Raw genomic sequence first — 19,873 nt, 5'->3', positions numbered from 1 at the left:
CTCGTTGTCATTACTGTCAGCAACTTGGTCATTATGAGGAACGCTGCTACACAAAGTATCCTCACATGCGACCTTCTTTTGCTGCTAATATAGCTCAATCGGATACTGCTTCAAATGGTACAGTCTCTCTCTCCTCTGAAGAATATGTAGCATTCCAGGCCCTTCTCAGGAAGTCCTCTCCTCAATCTCAGGCCTCCGCTTCAGAAACTGGTAATCCTGTTGCTTGTGTTTCTCATTCTGCATCACTTGGTCCTTGGATATTTGACTCAGGTGCTACTGATCACCTCTGTGGTAATAAGGAACTCTTTTCTTCCCTTACATATTCTGAAAATTTACCCTCTTTTACTCTTGCTGATGGAACTAAGGCCTCCGTTCATGGGATTGGACAAATCTGTCCAACCTCCTCATTGACCTTGACATCTGTCTATTACATTCCTCACATCCCTTATAACTTAATATCTGTTAGTAAATTGATCAATTCTCTTAATTGTATTGTCACATTCTCAAACCAATTTGTTTCTGTGCAGGACCCGGGTACGGGGAAAATGATTGGAGTGGGCCGTGAGTCACGGGGTCTGTTCTACCTTGATGTGCCGAGTCCTTCAGTTGCTTGTTCTCTCACAGAATCTCCACAACTCATCCACAGTCGTCTTGGGCATCCTAGTCTTGCGAAATTGCAGAAGATGATTCCTCTTTTATCCGGTCTTCAACTTTAGATTGTCAGTCATGTCAGCAAGAAAATCACATCCGCTCCTCCTTTGCTAATCGTGTCAATAAGCGAGTTGATGCTCCTTTTTCAATTATTCATTCAGATGTTTGGGGTCCTAGTCGAAGTATGTCTGTTTTAAGGTTTCGGTATTTTGTTACCTTTATTGATGATTTCTCCCGTTGTACTTGGATTTATTTAATGAAAAACCGTTCTGAGTTGTTTTCTATTTATCAAAGGTTTTCTGCTAAAATTCATACTCAATTTGGTGCTTCTATTCGTATTTTACGTAGTGATAATGCTAAGGAATATGTTTCTGTTGACTTTTCTCATTTCTTAGCCACACAGGGTACTTTACACCAAACCACTTGTCCTCACACTCCACAACAAAATGGAGTAGCTGAACGTAAGAATAGACATCTCATTGAGATTGCCAGGACTCTTCTTATTCACATGCATGTTCCTCTTCACTTCTGGGCTGATGCAGTCCTTGCTTCTTGCTTTCTCATCAACCGCATGCCTTCATCTGTGCTTAATAATGATATTCCTCATAACTTATTGTTTCCGGATGTTCCTCTCTTTCCTCTATCCCCACATGTTTTTGGTTGTACCTGTTTTGTTCATGATCTCACTCCTGGTAAGGATAAGTTAACATCCAAAGCCTTTAAATGCATTTTTCTGGGTTATTCTCGTCTTCAAAAGGGTTATCGCTGTTACTCTCCTGATCTCAAGCGTTACTTAGTTTCCGCTGATGTCACATTTCTTGATCAACAACCCTTTAATTCTATCCCATCTCCATCAGGTTGATCATGTTCTTCCTGTTCCTTTTCTTGACTTGTCTTTGCCAGATGCAGGTGCTTCTACTCCAGATAAGCAATCACCTATTGCTCCAGTACCTGAGAACCGTCCACTTCTCACTTATCAGCGTCGTAACACAGTACCTCCAGTCGACTCGACCCCTGCTGACTCATTGCCCCCTGCAGTTGATTCTTCCCATCCGGATCCTTCACCAGAGGCTCTTCCCATTGCTCAAAGAAAAGGTACACGTACTACTCGTAACCCTTATCCTCTTTATACCTTCTTGAGCTATGATCGTCTTTCTCCTCCTCATTTCACCTTTGTTTCTAGTCTTTCTTCTGTTTCTATTCCTAAGACCACAGGTGAAGCACTTTGCCATCCAGGATGGCGCCAAGCGATGCTTGATGAGATGACCGCACTTCATACCAATGGCACTTGGGACCTTGTTTCTGCTCCTCCAGAGAAGTCTATAGTTGGTTGTCGCTGGGTGTTTACTGTGAAAGTTGGACCTGATGGCCATGTTGATCGTCTCAAGGCACGCCTAGTTGCCAAGGGTTTTACTCAAATATTTGGTCTTGATTATAGCGATACGTTCTCTCCAGTCGCTAAGATGGCGTCCGTCCGCCTATTTCTTGCCCTTGCTGCTGTTCGTCACTGGCCACTCCTTCAACTTGACATAAAAAATGCCTTTCTTCATGGTGATTTACAAGAAGAAGTTTACATGGAGCAACCACCTGGTTTTGTTGCTCAGGGGGAGTCTGGGAAGGTATGTCGTCTTCGAAAATCCTTATATGGTCTCAAGCAGTCTCCTCGAGCATGGTTCAGTCGCTTTAGTTCTGCTGTACAGGCGTTTGGCCTAATTCGCAGTAAAGTTGACCATTCTGTATTCTATAGGATTACATCTCCTAACAAGTGCATCTATTTGTTAGTCTATGCATCAAGACGGAATCCGTCAGTTAAAACAACATTTATTCAGTGCATTTCAAACAAAGGACCTTAGGAGGCTGCGTTACTTCTTGGGAATTGAGGTGGCGCAATCTAGACAGGGCATTTCTATCTGTCAAAGGAAGTATGCCTTGGATATCCTAGAAGAGACTGGTATGTTGGGGTGTAAACCAGTTGATACACCCATGGATCCTAATGTTAAGTTATTGCCTAGACAAGGGGAGCCTTTATCTGATCCTGGACGTTATCGAAGGCTGATTGGGAAGCTCAATTATCTTACTGTGACTAGGCTAGATATTTCTTTCGCTGTCAGTACGGCTAGTCAGTTCCTTGATTCCCCTTGTGATTCACATTGGGATGCTGCTGTGAGGATCCTCCGATACATCAAAGGAGCACCAGGAAAAGGTTTGTTGTATTCAGATCAGGGAAATACAGAAATTTGTGGTTACTCAGATGCCGATTGGGCAGGATCACCCTCGGACAGACGCTCTACTTCTGGTTATTGTGTCTTCTTCGGAGGAAACTTAATCTCATGGAAAGGCAAGAAACAACCTGTTGTTTCCCGATCTAGTGCAGAAGCTGAGTATCGTGCAATGGCAAATACTACCTGTGAGTTGATCTGGTTAAAGCAGTTGATTCAGGAGCTTCATCTTTGTGAACAGAAATAACCCATGACACTCATTTGTGATAATCAAGCTGCGCTACATATATCCTCTAATCCTGTTTTTCATGAGAGGACCAAACATATAGAGATTGATTGTCACTTCATTCGGGAAAAGATTCAGTCAGGAGAAATCAAGACAGCTTTTGTCAACTCGTCTAATCAACTAGCAGATGTTTTCACTAAAGCTCTTAGAGGTCCTCGGGTTGAATACATTTGTAACAAATTTGGTGCTCATAATATATACGCACCAGCTTGAGGGGGAGTGTTAGAATATTAGATATGATATGATTAGATGTGATTGGATTCTGTCTTATCCGTAAATATTCTGACTGTATTCTGACTGTATTAGGATTAGGTTTGGGCCTTACACTGTATTAGGATTAGGTTTGGGCCTTACACTTAAGCCCATTAGGGTCTCTATATATTGTAACTCCCTGACACAGATCAATACACAACGTATTCTTTTACATTTAACTGTCATGTCAGCTCGAATACCATGTAAAGAACAATCTCAACCCAAAAGCTTAAGCTTGTAAGTGATGAACCTTCAATGGTTTTATATTATATCTCTCTAACACACCCTCTCACGCAAGAGCCCTCTGGGCTTGAAGCGTAGATATTGCATAGGCCCATTTTTTTGTTCTACCTTGTGCTAATTTAATTCCACTAGAAAGTGGGGGACAGTGAGGATTTAACTCGTGATCCCGTGGTCACTTTAACTCTCATACCATATAAAGAATCATTTACACTCAAAAGCTTAAGCTTGTAAGTGATGGTCCTTCAATGGTTTTATATTATATCTCTCTAACTGATGGGCCTTTAATAAAGTATCTATTAGTTAGGAATGAGTTATATACAGATGTTTAGGGTGAGGTTCTTTATGTTGATTGTTATTTGTGATTTGAGGAATTAGGAGAGGAAATAAGGAAGCTCTCAAGGCTAAGTTGTTCTCTTGGAGTGGAGTTTTTCCTTTTGTTATTACTGTAATTGTTAATCTGTATTTGGTTTCTTCTTTATATCAAATTAAGGTTCCATCAATTTGGTATCAAAGCACTACAATCCTGGGAGTGCTTTTTGGTCCAGATCTATTGAAATAAAAAAAATTGAAAGGAATTAGCAATTCTGAGCTCAGAGAAATGGTATTAAAAGTGGTGAAGGCTTTTGATGAAGCAATTGAGAGGATGGAAACACAGAGACTTGAATGGGTGTATACTCTGAAGTATAATTTTGATGGAACTCTTAAGAGGTACAAGGCTCGACTAGTAGCCAAGGGGTACACAGAGACCTATGGAGTTAATTACGAAGAAAAATTTTCTCCAGTGGCCAAGATGAATACTGTAAGAGTTCTATTATCCCTTGCTGCGCACTTTAATTGGGATTTGAAACAATTTGATGTCAAAAATGCCTTCCTCAATGGCGAATTAGAAGAAGAGGTTTATATGGAGATCCCACCAGAATTTGACTCTACAAATGGAAATAATAATGTTTGCAGATTAAAGAAGGCGTTATATGGTTTGAAGCAATCCCGACATGCTCGGTTTGGAAGATTTACCAAGGTTATGATTTTATTAAGATACAAACAAAATCAAGGAGATCACACACTTTTCTTTAAACATTCTCAAGAAGGTAAGCTCATTATCCTTCTAGTTTATGTTGATGACATTATTATAACAAGGGATGATATAAGTGAGAAATGTGCTCTGCACGAAAGATTGACTACTGAATTTAAAGTTAAAAATCTTGGAATACTGAGATATTTTCTTGGGATAGAGGTTCTTGATCTTCTTAAAGAAGCAGGAAAACTTCGGTGTAAAATCACAAACTAGGAAGTGAAAATGAGAGTCCCCCAGTTGACAAAGGACAGTATTAACGAATGGTGGGAAGATTGATATATCTGGCTTATACTAGACCTTATCTAGCTTATGCAGTTAGTATTGTTAGTCAATTCATGCATATTCCGAGGGAAAAACACCTGCAAGCAGTGGACAGGATTCTCCAATATCTAAAAGGCATACCAGGCAAAGGACTATTATTCCAGAAAGGAGAAAACCTATCCTTAGAAGTTTAGGGTGTGCATGACAACCTTCCCGGAATGAGTTTTTTTTTAATTTCTGTTTCCGGGAACAAAAATGAATGAGAATTGCGTTTGATAAAATCGGTTTATTTTTTTGTTCTCGGGATGAACCGGTTTTTTTTTATGCTGGGGAACAAAAAAAAGAATCAAAAAATTTCTGCTTTTCTAATTCTGGGCACAAAAAGAAAATCAGTTTTCTCTCACACTCTCACTCACTCGCTAGCTATGGCAGTGTACCAGAACAACCCACCTAACCTAAACTACCTCACCCCCTAAAGAAAAGAATAACCCAACAAATAATTGCTTAATTTGGTTTTGTGCAATGAACTGATACGGGGTGATAATATACAAAAGCAGAAAATTGGGTTATTCCTATGGTTTTGTGCAAATTTTCTGCAAACCAAATTTTAAGAAACTGTATGCGTGGTTTTGTGCACGAATTCCATGGTTTATTCCTATGGCTGGAACGGGGTGATACGGGGTTTATTCCTAGAGCACGAATTCCATGGTTTTGTGCAATGAACTGATACGGGGTGAACAATTCTTATGGCTGGAGTTTTCACAATTCTTTCATGTGCTGGCTATACTGTTTTCAACATTGGTTTATTCCATGGTTTATGGGTACCCATTCTGGACAGAAATTGGGTTACCTAGGAAATCCTTTTCGTTCACCATGAATTGACACATGTTGTTATTGGCAAACAATTCCAAACCTGCAATTTCTTGTAATATAGCAACCTAATACCCAATGAAATTCTAATTCTCAGAATGAAAAAAAAATTGTGTTAACAAACGTAATTCTGATTCTCAGAATAAAAATAAAATATGTTAACAAACGTAATTCTAATTCGCAGAACTCTTCCAAAGCACAGAAATAGAAAAAAATCATTTTTTTCAGAAACAGTGCCAAGAATTAGAATGGTTGTCATGCGCAGCCTTATACGAACGCCGATTATGCTGGATCCGTGACTGACTGATGGTCTATTTCGGGCTATTGTATGCTTCTCTGTGGATTTAATATTAATCTAACAATTATATGAGATGTAGTAAGAAGTGGTAAACTTACTTGGTATTAAATATAACGTCTACATTTACTAAATTAATCTTTTAGGGGGAAAAGTAGTTTATTAGCTATCTCATCGTCACAAGTTAAAGTCAGAAATTATCAATGATTTTCACATTATTTGTAATAGGCAAAAGGACCTTACTATGCTGTGTGTGCTTAAAAATATGGTAAAAGCATTTACTAAGTATTAGAAAATTAAATATAATTTTAATTCTAAAAAGTACTATTTGGTTTCATTATTGTACAGAGTATTACAATGTCCAATGTATTGGTGTTGGGTTAAAAATCTATGGCACCTACTTTTATTTTCCTGCAAATCAAACTGAAACTAACATTTAGGTTTGGCAATTTCACCCCGACCTGTTGTGTGGGGAGGGTGGGTTTGGGTTAGGGGTCAATCTGGTCTGCCCACCTCGCACTCTTTATCTAAATAACATCATGCTAAGTTTAGTATCATGCTAATATAAACAACACTAGAAATTTAAAAATAACAATAAACAATTAAAAAGAAATAAAAATAAAATAAAGTGAAAATAAGGATAAATAAGACAAAAAGAAAGTAAAATAAAAATAAATAAAAATGAAGAAATAAGAGGAAAAAATAAATAAATAATTAAGAGAAGAAAAATGAAAAGGAAAAAAGAGGGGGAAAAGAAGAAGGGAGAGGTAAAGAAAAAAATAAAGTGAGATATAGGGGAAAAGAACTAAAAACGGACTATCTGGAACATAGGAATAAAAACGGGTTTAACTCTCCATAATGCTAATAGCTTTCCTCTAATCCTTCCTTAAGATAAACCGTCCACCGATCTATATTGGTATCTAACTATAAGTGAACAAAATTTCCATAATTTCAGGATTTTTTTTTTTTTTTTGGTACATTGCCAGGAGGTATTCCCATTCAACCTTCTCCGGGCACCATGCCCTCGGGGTTCGGCCCGTTTGGGTTAGCCCCTCATTAATTTCAGGATATTAACAGTAGTGTAGCTGGGTCAAGGATCAAAAAAACTTAATAGATCCTGCATGCAACTCAATTCCAAGTTCCAACATTGTCAACTTTTGACAACAATCAAATATACTTATTAACTCTGAATCTAGTTTATAAAGATGCAAGCAACAGATGCATTATTGAAGCATACTAGGCTCATCAATAAAATAAAAATGCTGAACTACTTCAAGAACTAGTCAAGAATTTTTTTTTATCAAGGCTAGAAAGGTTTTCAAACTTTAAAACGAAGGGGATGAAATATAATCAGTGAACATTTGAATTATATTCACCTTGGACTTTTCACGCCTTGATGGCACAAATGAAGATCTTTCCATGACATGACAAATTCGAAGTTCATTAAGGCAATTTAAAACCACTTGAATCGATTTGATCAATTTATTAGACTCTGTAAATATATGCTCCTTCAACTGCAAGATTCAACAACAAATACATCATGTTTATATAAGGTAACAAAAGGTACTTGGACTTTATGCTGAAAGTCCATATTATTATTATTCAATAACCAGAGAGAAAATGAGAGAAAGTAAAGGAAAATATTGTGAGAGAAATAAGATGTTGTATTCCGTGAATATTCTGTAATTGAAAAACTGACTGAACCTTCTAAAGTTCTGGTGCATAAAGGTAGGTTGAGTGCTGTTCTAATAACATTTTACCCCAAAACTTAGGGTGGTTGTATCTATTAGAATAGTTGTAAGAATAGTTCAGTATATATAGTCCCACATCTTATGAGCTCAGCCCATTAGGTGTCTCTTTAAATTGAGAGCTCTTGTACATTGTAATACACTGTGATTATTCAATATACAATTATTCTTTAATCTCAAGTTGGTATCAGAGCTTCTTCGCTCTTGGGATCCGCTTCCGCTAAAACCCTAAGCCCACTGCTTAGGTGTTCTCTTCTAATTTGCCGTGCATTCTTCCGCCGAGTTTTTCATCAAGCCATGTGTCCCTCCGGCAGATTCTCTAAGCCGTGTGTCTCTCCGGCTTGTTTCTTCAACTGTCAGAACCACTTCTCGCCGCCAACAACCGCCGTTCGTCACTGTTCAGGTCACCGGAGCACTGTTCCAGCGTCGATTTCAACCGGAAAGCCTGCGATCAGAGCCTTTTCTCTCCAACGACCAAGTCTGTGGAAGACCCGTCATCAGAGGAGTCCCCACGTGCTCTCACGCGCCGCTCCTTCTCCCTGCGCGTGGTGCTCACGTACCACCCTTCACCGGCGCGTGTGCACTGTTCCGGCGTCTTTTTCCGGTCGTTCCTGGACAGACTAGCTCGGTTTTTCCTCCTCTTTCTGGATCTGTGCTTGATTCTTTGTGGGTCTCACTTTAGACGACTGGTTCTCCTTGATTGGATATCGTTTGCCTTCGATTACGGCTTTTATATTTGGTCTTTAAATGACAGCAGCATCTCCTGATCTCTCGGAGGTTAACTCTCCTTCTCCTCCTGCCAAAACTTCCTCAGGAATCATCTCTACTAATATTGGACCCATTACGTCTTCCAAACTGAAGGATTCAGACAACTACAAAGATTGGGACACCTCTCTTGTTGCAAATATAGCTCAATCAGACAATGCATCATTTGGTTCAGGTTCTCTCTCACCTGCGGACTATGCTGCACTCCAAACTCTTCTCAGGAAGGCTTCTCCTCAGTCTCAGCCATATACTGGTAATCTCGTTGCTTGTGTTTCTCATTCTACATCACTTGGCACTTGGATATTTGACTCAGGTGCTACCGATCTTCTCTATGATAATAAGGAACTCTTTACATCTCTTACTTATTCTAATCATTTACCTTCTTTTACCCTTGTGGATGGAACCAAAGCCCCAGTTCGCGGGATTGGACAGGCTTGTCCGACCTCTACCTTGGCCTTGACATCTGTTTATTACATTCCTGACATCCCTTATAACTTAATTTCTATTAGTGAATTGACCCACTCCCTCACTTGCACCATTACTTTCTCTAACCATTCTGTTTCTGTGCAGGATCCCGGTACGGGGAAAATGATTGGAGTGGGTCGTGAGTCACGGGGGCTTTACTATCTGGATGTGCCACGTCCTTCAGTGGCATGCTCTCTCACAGAATCTCCACAACTTATCCACAGTCGCCTCGGTCATCCAAGTCTTTCAAAGTTGCAGAAAATAGTTCCTCTTTTATCCGGTCTTCAGTCTTTAGATTGTGTGTCATGTCAACAAGGGAAGCATACCCGCTCCTCTTTTGCAAATCGAGTCAATAAACGAGCTGATGCCCCTTTCTCTCTTGTTCATTCAAATATCTGGGGTCCAAGTTGTACCTTGTCTGTTTTAGGTTTTCGGTATTTCGTTACCTTTATTGATGATTTTTCCCGTTGCACTTGGATCTATTTAATGAAAAATCGTTCTGAGTTATTTTCCATTTATAAAAAGTTTTCTACAGAGATTCATACTCAATTTGGTGTTTCTATTCGTATTCTACGTAGTGATAATGCTAAGGAATATGTTTCTATTGATTTTTCTAATTTCTTGGCCACACAAGGTACTTTACATCAAACTACTTGTCCTCACACTCCACAACAAAATGGGGTGGCTGAACGTAAAAACAGACATCTCATTGAAACTGCCCGTACCCTTCTTATTCATATGCAGGTTCCCCTTCACTTCTGGGCAGATGCTGTACTCATTTCTTGTTTTCTCATCAATTGCATGTCTTCATCTGTGCTCAACAATGACATTCCTCATAATCTATTGCTTCCAGATGCTCCTCTTTATCCTCTAACTCCACATGTCTTTGGTTGTACTTGTTTTGTTCATGATCTCACTCCTGGTAAGGATAAGTTAACATCCAAAGCCTTTCAGTGTATCTTTCTTGGTTATTCTCGTCTTCAAAAGAGTTACCATTGTAATTCTCCCGATCTTAAGCGTTTCTTAGTTTCCGCTGATGTCACTTTTCTTGATCAACAACCCTTTATTCTATCTCATCTCAGTTGTCACAGGTTGATCATGTTCTTCCTATCCCTTTTCTTGACTTGTCTTTGCCAGCTGCAGGTGCTTCTATTCCAGATGAGCAACCTATTGCTTCTATACCTGAGGACCGTCCACTTCTCACCTATCAGCGTCGCAAAACTGTGCCTCCTGTCGACTCGACTCTTGCTGACTCATCGCCCACTACTGTTGCTTCTTCCCCTCCGGATCCTTCACCAGAGGCTATTCCCATTGCTCAAAGAAAAGGTACACGTACTACTCGTAATCCTTATCCTCTTTATATTGTTTTGAGCTATCACCGTCTTTCTTCACCTCATTTCACCTTTGTTTCTAGTCTTTCTTCTATTTCTATTCCTAAGACCACAGGTGAAGCACTTTCCCATCCAGGGTGGCGCCACGCGATGCTTGATGAGATGACTGCACTTCATTCTAATGGCACTTGGGACCTTGTTTCTGCTCCTCCAGAGAAGTCTATAGTTGGTTGTCGCTGGGTGTTTACTGTGAACGTTGGACCTGATGGCCATGTTGATCGACTCAAGGCCCGCCTAGTTGCAAAGGGTTTTACTCAAATATTCGGCCTTGATTATAGCGATACATTCTCTCTGGTTGCTAAGATGGCGTCAGTTCGCCAATTTCTTGCTCTTGCTGCTGTTCGTCACTGGCCACTCCTTCAACTTGACATCAAAAATGCCTTTCTTCATGGTGACCACCTGGTTTTGTTGCTCAGGGGGAATCTGGGAAGGTGTGTCGTCTTCGCAAATCCTTATATGGTCTCAAGCAGTCTCCTCGGGCATGGTTCAGTCGCTTCAGTTCTGCTGTTAAAGAGTTTGGCTTAATTCGCAGTAAAGTTGACCACTCTGTGTTTTATAGGATCACATCTCCTGATAAGTGCATCTATTTGTTAGTCTATGTTGATGACATCATCCTCACCGGGAGTGATCAAGCTGGAATTTGTCAGTTAAAACAGTATTTATTCAGTCAATTTCAGACAAAGGACCTCGGGAAGCTGCGTTACTTCTTGGGAATGGAGGTAGCACAATCTAGACAGGGCATTTCTATCTGTCAAAGGAAGTATGCCTTGGATATCCTAGAAGAGACTGGTATGTTGGCGTGTAAGCCAGTTGACACACCCATGGATCCTACTATCAAATTACTACCCGGACAAGGAGAACCATTATCTGATCCTGGATGTTATCGGAGGTTGATTGGGAAGCTCAATTATCTCACTGTGACTAGGCCGAACATTTCTTTTGCTGTTAGTGTCGCTAGTCAGTTTCTTGATTCTCCGTGTGATTTTCATTAGGATGCTGCTGTTAGGATCCTTCGTTACATCAAAGGAGCACCAGTGAAAAGTTTATTATATTCAGATCAGGGAAATATAGAAATTTGTGGTTATTCAGATGCCGATTGGACAGGATCACCCTCGGATAGGCGCTCTACTTCAGGCTATTGTGTTTTCTTTGGAGGAAACCTGATTTCTTGGTGTTAGAAATAATATTAATTTATTATTAGAATAGTCTAGAATAGTCTAGATTGTGGGCTTGGCCCATTAGGTCATCCCATTAGGTCTTTTAGTCTCTATAAATAGAGAGCCTCCTTGTACAGACTCACACACTTGAATACACAATATATTTTAGATTCATTTTGGTATCAGAGCTCTCGATCTGAGGGCTCTGCTTCCGCATATATATCTTTTCCTTTCTTTTTACTGCCGTGCATCATACCGGCAACCATCCTTTCACACCTAACCCTTATTTAGTCACAAATTTCTTGTCCTCAACCTCGTATCATCAGGAAAAAGATCGTCAGCCTCCGTTCATCGCCGGAAACCGCCACAAAACCACCGTCCGCCACTGTTCACCGCCGTCAGACTGCTTTTCCGGCGACTTTTTCGACCAACCACCACGCGATCAGGAGCGGCTCAGGGAGGCGACCCTATCTGTCCAAGCCGTGTGTTGATCGGAGCATCCACGCGCCGGTGGAAGTCTCCGGCGGCCGAACCACTGTTCCGGCGCGTGAGCCACCGTCCGGCCACCGTTCCAGGCCGGACCACCACCATCTTGCTCGCCTCCTCACCCTCTTTCCAGATCTGGTCTCCGTTCGTTGTGGGTCCCATCCGTTTGAAAGATATCAGTGAAAAACCCGTTGTTTGGACACTTTTGTGCAACGTTTTTGCGCGATTTCTTGCTTTCTTGTAGTTCTTTACTATTTTCTGGTCATCTCCTTTTATTTTGTGATGGAGGGCTCAAATAATGCGTCCAAAAACACGACTGGCATCATCTCCGGTACTACCCCATCTCTATTCTTTTCTCGGGCCAGTGATTCCAATTGGAACAGTGGACGCGGTCGCAGACGTGGCCGCAGACAGAGACCTCGTTGCAATTATTGCCAGAATCTTGGGCATTTTGAAGAACGCTGCTATAGGAAGTACCCACATTTGAAGCCACCGTCTGCCAAATTTGCTCAAACAGATGTTACGCCACCTTCAACTGGATTAGTAACTCTTTCAAGTGCCGACTATGAGTCACTTCTCAAGAAGGTTTCTTCTCAGCATCCTACTCAAGACACTGGTAATCATGTTGCTTGTTTTTATCAATCATCTCTTGGACCCTGGATAATAGACTCAGGTGCTACTCATCATCTTTGTGGTAATAAAGATCTCTTCACTTCACTTTCTTATTCTAATAACCTACCCCCTGTTACTCTTGCTCATGGCACTAAGGCTCCTGCTCGTGGAATTGGGGAAGCCAACCCAACTCCCTTTTTAACTTTGAGTTCTGTTTATTATATACCTGGCATTTCTTTTAATTTAATCTCTGTTAGCTAGTTGATTCATTCTCTTTCATGTACTATTACCTTCTCTAAACAATCCTTTTCTATGCAGGATTCGGGTACGGGGAAGACAATTGGAGCAGGCGTTGAGTCACGAGGTCTCTACTATCTGATTGCACCACCTTCTCCAGTAGCCTGTTCTCTCACAGAGTCTCCTGAGCTAATTCACAGCCGTCTGGGTCATCCAAACCTCTCCAAGCTTCAGCATATGGTTCCCTTTTTATCCAATCTTAAGTCTTTAAACTGTCATTCTTGTCAGCAAGGAAAACACACTCGCTCCTCCTTTGCTAATAGAGTCAATAAAAGAGCTGATGCTCCTTTTTCTATTGTTCATTCTGATATTTGGGGTTCGAGTCGAACAACGTCTGTTTTGGGTTTTCAGTATTTTGTCACCTTTATTGATGATTTCTCCCGTTGCACTTGGGTTTATTTAATGAAAAATCGTTCTGAGTTATTTTCAATTTATCAAAAGTTTTGTGCAGAAATAAAAACTCAATTTGGTGCTTCTATTCAAATCTTGCGCAGTGATAATGCAAGAGAGTATGTGTCTCTTGAATTTTCTAAATTTCTGGATACACATGGGACGATACACCTGACTACCTGTCCCCACACTCCACAACAAAATGGAGTCGCTGATCGTAAAAATAGACATCTAGTTGAAACTGCACGTACTCTTCTCATTCATATGAACGTCCCACTCCGTTTTTGGGCAGATGCTATTATCACCTCATGTTTCCTTATCAACCGCATGCCCTCTTCTGTGCTAAATAATGATGTTCCCCACAGTATTTTGTTTTCCGGAGCACCTTCTTATCCTCTGCCTTTACATATTTTTGGTTGTACTTGTTTTGTTCATGATCTTACTCCAGGTAAAGACAAGTTGACATCCAAGGCCTTCAAATGTATTTTCCTTGGGTATACCCGTTTTCAAAAAGGGTATCGTTGCTATTCTCCTGATCTCAAGCGTTATATCGTTTCTGCTGATGTCACTTTCCTTGATCAGCAGCCTTTTCACTCTACTCCGTCTCCAGTGTCACAGGTTGATCAGGTCCTTCCTGTTCCTTTTCTTGACTTGTCTTTACCAGCTGCAGGTGACCCTATTCCAGAGGAGCAACCAATTACCTCCATACCTGCAGATCGTCCTCTCCTCACATACCAGCGTCGTCAGCCTGCACCTCCTCCGCCTTTGCCTCTTGATGACTCATCGCCCTTTCCCGTCGGCTCTTCTCCTCCGGATCCTCCATCAGAGACTCCTCCCATTGCCCTTCGAAAAGGTATTCGATCCACTCGAAATCCTCATCCCCTTTATTCTTTCTTGAGTTATGACAGACTTTCTTCACAACATTTTACTTTTGTTTCTAGTCTCTCTTCTGTCCAGGGTGGCGCCAGGCAATGCTTGATGAAATGCAGGCACTTCACTCCAATGGCACTTGGGATCTTGTTCGTGCTCCTCCCGGGAAGTCTGTTGTTGGTTGTCGATGGGTGTTCACAGTTAAAGTTGGTCCTGATGGCACTGTTGATCGCCTTAAAGCTCGCTTAGTGGCCAAGGGATACACACAGATCTTTGGTCTTGATTATGGGGATACCTTTTCTTCTGTTGCTAAGATGGCTTTTGTTCGCCTGTTTCTTGCCCTTGCCGCCATTCATCACTGGCCCCTTCTCCAACTTGATATTAAGAATGCTTTTCTACATGGTGACTTGCAGGAGGAATTTTATATGGAGCAACCACCAGGTTTTGTTGCTCAGGGGGAGAGTTCTGGAATGATATGTAAACTTCGGAAATCTTTATATGGCCTGAAGCAATCTCCTCGGGCCTGGTTTAGCCGCTTTAGTTCAGTTGTTGAATCCTTTGGCTTAATCAGAAGCAAAGCCGATCATTCTGTCTTTTACCGGCATAGCTCTTCTGGCCAGTGCGTTTATCTCCTGGTCTATGTTGATGACATTATCATTACAGGCAATGATCAGACCGGGATTGATCAGTTGAAAGAGCATTTATTCAATCAATTTCAGACCAAAGATCTTGGCAGACTTCGATATTTCTTGGGGATCGAAGTTGCACAGTCTAGGCGGGGCATTTCCATCTGTCAGAGGAAGTATGCTCTGGATATCCTAGATGAGACTGGCATGTTAGGCTGTAAACCCATTGATACACCTATGGACCCCAATGTTAAGTTATTACCAGGACAGGGGGAGCCACTGCCAGATCCTAGTCGCTACCGCCGACTAGTTGGAAAATTGAATTATCTTACTGTGACAAGGCCAGATATCTCCTTCGCAGTGAGTGTTGCAAGTCAATTTCTTGATTCTCCCTGTGACTCTCATTGGGATGCAGTTATTAGAATTTTCCGATATATTAAAAAGGCACCAGGAAGAGGTTTATTATATACAAATAAAGGGAGTTCAGCTATTGTATTAGCCAAACTCTTATATTCTGCCTCTTCTTAAGTGGGCAACAAAGTACTACTTCTTGGATCCACAGGAGATCATATTGGGATAGACAAAGGATCAAGAGGTTGATCTTCTATAATCAGTATCTGAGGCCCAATCTGCATAACAGAAGACTTATAGAGAAAGCTGCTGCCAGGATGGAGAAGCCATGATGAATTGTGATTTTGAGATACCTAACATTTTTACCACTATCCGATGCTCGTCATGGGGCTGCGACTGATATTGACATAGCCTTTTTGACACTATAGTTGACATACTTTTGATTTTAGGCCTTGTTAACGTAGCATATTTCAATGCACCTATAATGGAACAGGTTAACTGACTAACAGAACATAGGTGTTACTCGAGTGTTGTTCTAATAAACATTCACATTCACAGCAGCTTAAATAACAAGCTTATTAAATAGAAGTCCAATAATGCAGGTGGTATAATATTAAATGACTGAATCAATCAGCTTTTAAAAATAAAAAAAAGAAGGGGGGCAGAGTTTTCATCTCTAGAATATGACCTGCAAACAGATTAATTTGTGAAGATCAATCTCCAGATCCTTTCTTGCAGCGATATTGACAAAAATACTTGGCAAAATAAGCTCAGCAACTTCAGCTTTAAACAGCACAATATCTTGACACAATCTGGAAATCCAGGAAAATGATAGGGGGAAAAAGGAAGAGAAAACATGATAAAGGCTCACTATAACAGCTAATGACTTTTTAACGGTCAACATTAAAGTAGTTAGATAGGTCCCTAATACCTTAGCATCACGTCATTGCAGTGGACAATAAGTGAATAAACCAATGGACAAACCCACATCTCAAAAGATTTACCATCTGTAACCCACACAGTAGACTTCTCCAATGACATTGCTTCAACTGAAAAATAAAAGACAACCACATCAATTAGTCATCTGTCATACATTTTGCAGAGAAATAAAGAGAGAAAACTCACTGAATAAAGGTTACTTACTATTAAAGTACAGTAGTAATGTTAGGTTTTGTGAACGAAAATAATACGAGAGAAAATGTTGAGAGAGAGAGAACAGTGGTCTCTTAACTTGTGTGTTTCTAATCTGAATATTCTAAATCATAGAAGGTTCTGATACCCATGTTTGTGTGTGTGATCCAACTTCCTAACTGACTATGCTAGCTGGTAGTGGTAACTGATTAGTTGCTGAACTATCTAACAATCTAACTCGGAGTTACATGTATGCTTCTGATATATACTCTAATGTGTCCACCTCAAACTCAGTGGTTTGAGCAATGAAAAAGTGAAGGAAATTAGAATTAAAAATATTTCCGTTTTTATTTTCTATTAATTAGTGGATAGGACTAATGACTCATTGCTGAGTCATCCTTATCAACTCTTTCTTATTCTCTCTTGTATAAATGATAGTGTAAATCATTTGTATTAATACAGAAAAAATAATTCTTTTTATATTTCAATATGATATCAAGAGCGGGTTCGTTCCTACCCTAGATCAGCCACCCTCAAGGCTGAAACCAGTTCAAAAATCATCCAAACACAAACCAACCTCTACCAAATCCCAGAAACCATGCCTACAGACATCCAGTCGAGAAGGTGGAGTAACCATTCAACTCAGAAGGCTCCAACGAGTTGAATGCCACCGAACCCATTGTCGTCGGACGTCCCACGCACTGCCACACGCGCGGTAACTTTCGGGCGGGTGTAGCCCACGCGCCACCTTCCTGGAATTTTTTTCCGACACGACCTGCCCAGATTATCTCGTTGACTCCTTCTCTACCTATTCCAGTGGTCAGATCTAAAATCGGAGCAACTTGATTTTTTGGGTCCGCGGTCAAACCTTCTCTCTTTATTCATGGCTTCCTTAGATCGTTCTTCCGCTTCCTCATCTGCCCCAAATTTTTCATCCTCTGGAGACAACTTAGGTATGCAGATCACTAGTCATCTGTTGAACGGTAAGAATTTTCTGCAATGGTTTCAATCTGTTAAGTTGGTCATACGGGTAGAAGGTAAGATGGTTATCTCGAGGGAAAAATTAAGAAATTTGCTGAGGATGCTCCTGATTATGAAAATTGAGAGATTAATAAGTCCTTGGTAATGGTGTGGCTGACTAATTCCATGGAACCACAGATTGGCCAAACCTATTTGTTCTTTCGATACTGCCAAGAAGATTCGGGATGCTGTTCAACAAAATTATTCAGATCTGGAGAATACCTCTCAATTCTTTGAACTGAGAAATAAGTTGAGGGACTTTCGACAAAGGGGTATGACCATTACTGAATATTTTACTGCACTAACAAATTTGTGGCAGAAACTAGATCTTTATTATGCATCCGACCTTAAAGGAATGGAAGTTAATACCAGTTTAAAAAACACTTGGAGAAGGAACGACTTTATGATTTCCTTGCTGGCCTCAATTGAGATCTTGATGAGGTTCGTGGTCGAATATTGGGACAACGAACATTACCCTCACTTGTTGATGCCTTTGCTGAAATTCGGAGAGAAACTAGTAGACAGAGAGTTATGCTGGGAGAAAAGGAGTCAATTTATAAGTCTGAAGATATGTCTGCATTGGCTGCCAAACGTACCATTGATCGTTTCTCTAGAGAATCAAAACGAGATGGTCGTCCATGGTGCACCCACTAGGTATTTATTGATTGAGCTACCAGGTTTCTCTTTTACTCGAAAATGTCACTTGCAACCAATGGCTTGCCTATGAGGAGGCAAGGGAACCAATGACCAAGTACGATCGGCAATAAGAGCATTGTATTCTTCTTGCATAGAAAACTGCCATTTGGGGTGAACCAAGGCCTACTTGACAGTGGTAGGTTCCATGTGTGTCACTAGAAATATAGCCACAAGTTTGAGTTTGGAGATACTCAATTTTGACCTAGTTTGCATAGAATTTCTAGATAGGGAAATGTAAGTCGCACACATAAAGGCAAGGCAAGGGACAGACACAGGGATAGACATGGTAGGAGCACTAGATTCAAATAATGGGATAATGGAATTGCAAGGGAAGTCTGGTGAGGATGTTGCACTGGCAAAAATGAAAGAAGACTTATAAGGTGGATTGGGTAGAGTAGATATAGGAGGACTAGAACAAAACTGTTGAATAGGAATGAAACGAGAAACATATGATGTAATCCGCGTGACGAAGATACATGTTACTTGGCACATATAGGACGATTGGAGTGGTTGACAGAACTGATGAAGGTAGTCTCAGTCAGACGCTACTAGTTATTTGGCATCATTCCAGTTTCGAGACCTTCGTCTCACAAATTTGGCTTCAGCTTAGGCGTCTTGGTCACCTTCCTATTTTTTCCTATTGAAGCTATATTTCCATCATTATTTTCAATAGAGTCTATTGAGCATTTTCATTGTGATGCTTGTGAACTGGATAAACATCATCAGCTAAACATCAAAGCCTATTTCGACAGACTTGTAACTAACTCAAGGTTTAGATAAGATAGTTGTCTCCAACTTTTCTTAACCAACTCTATAAATAAAAGAACCAATAACAAAGTTAATTTGATGAATAATGAAAACACGAAGTTCATAGAACACACTGTTTCTCGCTGTACAACTTATCAGTTTCCTTTATTTTCCTTTACTTTCTCACCTAAATACAAAATCTAAAAGTTAAAGATGTACGGAAAGCAATATACCTTTTGACTTCCTATCCAGGTACAAAAGGAAACTTTCCACAAGTTCGATGTTAGTACCTTTAGAATGCACCTGCATTAGTACACACGAAAAATTATTACAACACAGAATAATTCCAAGACAAGACACTGCCACAATAAGATGATTTCATTTTTCACCAACTTTCAGTTTATAACTAAATAAAATCCAAGAAATGTGTGCCACTTGAATGCTAAAGCATGTCTTTTCCAGATTTATTGGCTATCAGTATTATATGGAAGTTTCTTTGGCACGCAATCATTTTGGAGCCCTACATTTTTGTATCCAAATTCATCCATAATATCGAAGATGGTTAGCTCAAAAGGGTAAAAGATGACCTAAGAAAATTTTAGGATAAACCATTTAAATAAAACTTACTCTAAGGCATCATTTAAATAAGCTTATTTGAGATTCTCTACTGCAATAACACTTATGAAGAATTTATGGTTATTAAATGAACATATAGAAGAGATTTTGAAGCTCAAATAAGTTGTTTTCAGCTTATTTTCACGCACTCAAACTAAAGTCTACGGAAGTAAGGTTGCCGAAAGCAGCTTCACCAGCTGCTTAAGCATTTCTTGAAGTGTTTATCCAAACTCTATTCACCTTATTTTGTAAAATCATTATGACAATAGAGCTTATTTAATGGGCCCAACTTAAATAAGCACATCCAAATAGGGTCTAAATGGACTTACAAAATTTAAGTTTTTGATAGAGCCC

General features: G+C 40.2%; 1 protein-coding gene across 1 annotated transcript in view; it reads right to left on the bottom strand.

Moving 5' to 3' along the window:
- Nucleotides 1-5,802: 5,802 nt before the first annotated feature.
- LOC133294882 (serine/threonine-protein kinase ATM-like) overlaps nucleotides 5,803-19,873 on the bottom strand; it is a 90,833-nt gene continuing 76,762 nt past the window's right edge. Inside the window, exons 42-47 of the mRNA XM_061493639.1 lie at nucleotides 19,138-19,207; nucleotides 17,846-17,860; nucleotides 16,242-16,353; nucleotides 15,999-16,122; nucleotides 7,529-7,666; nucleotides 5,803-5,925 (exon numbers count right to left, since the gene is read on the bottom strand). Of these exons, the coding sequence (XP_061349623.1) occupies nucleotides 5,803-5,925; nucleotides 7,529-7,666; nucleotides 15,999-16,122; nucleotides 16,242-16,353; nucleotides 17,846-17,860; nucleotides 19,138-19,207 (582 nt within the window). The remainder of the gene's footprint in view (nucleotides 5,926-7,528; nucleotides 7,667-15,998; nucleotides 16,123-16,241; nucleotides 16,354-17,845; nucleotides 17,861-19,137; nucleotides 19,208-19,873) is intronic.

The sequence above is a fragment of the Gastrolobium bilobum genome, unplaced genomic scaffold, assembly GCF_033153095.1.
Source record: "Gastrolobium bilobum isolate Gb01-03AN ecotype WA unplaced genomic scaffold, APGP_CSIRO_Gbil_v1 utg19093, whole genome shotgun sequence".
Lineage (NCBI taxonomy): Eukaryota > Viridiplantae > Streptophyta > Magnoliopsida > Fabales > Fabaceae > Gastrolobium > Gastrolobium bilobum.
Note: the sequence above shows the minus strand (reverse complement) of the source record. Positions and strands in the feature narration are given on the sequence as shown.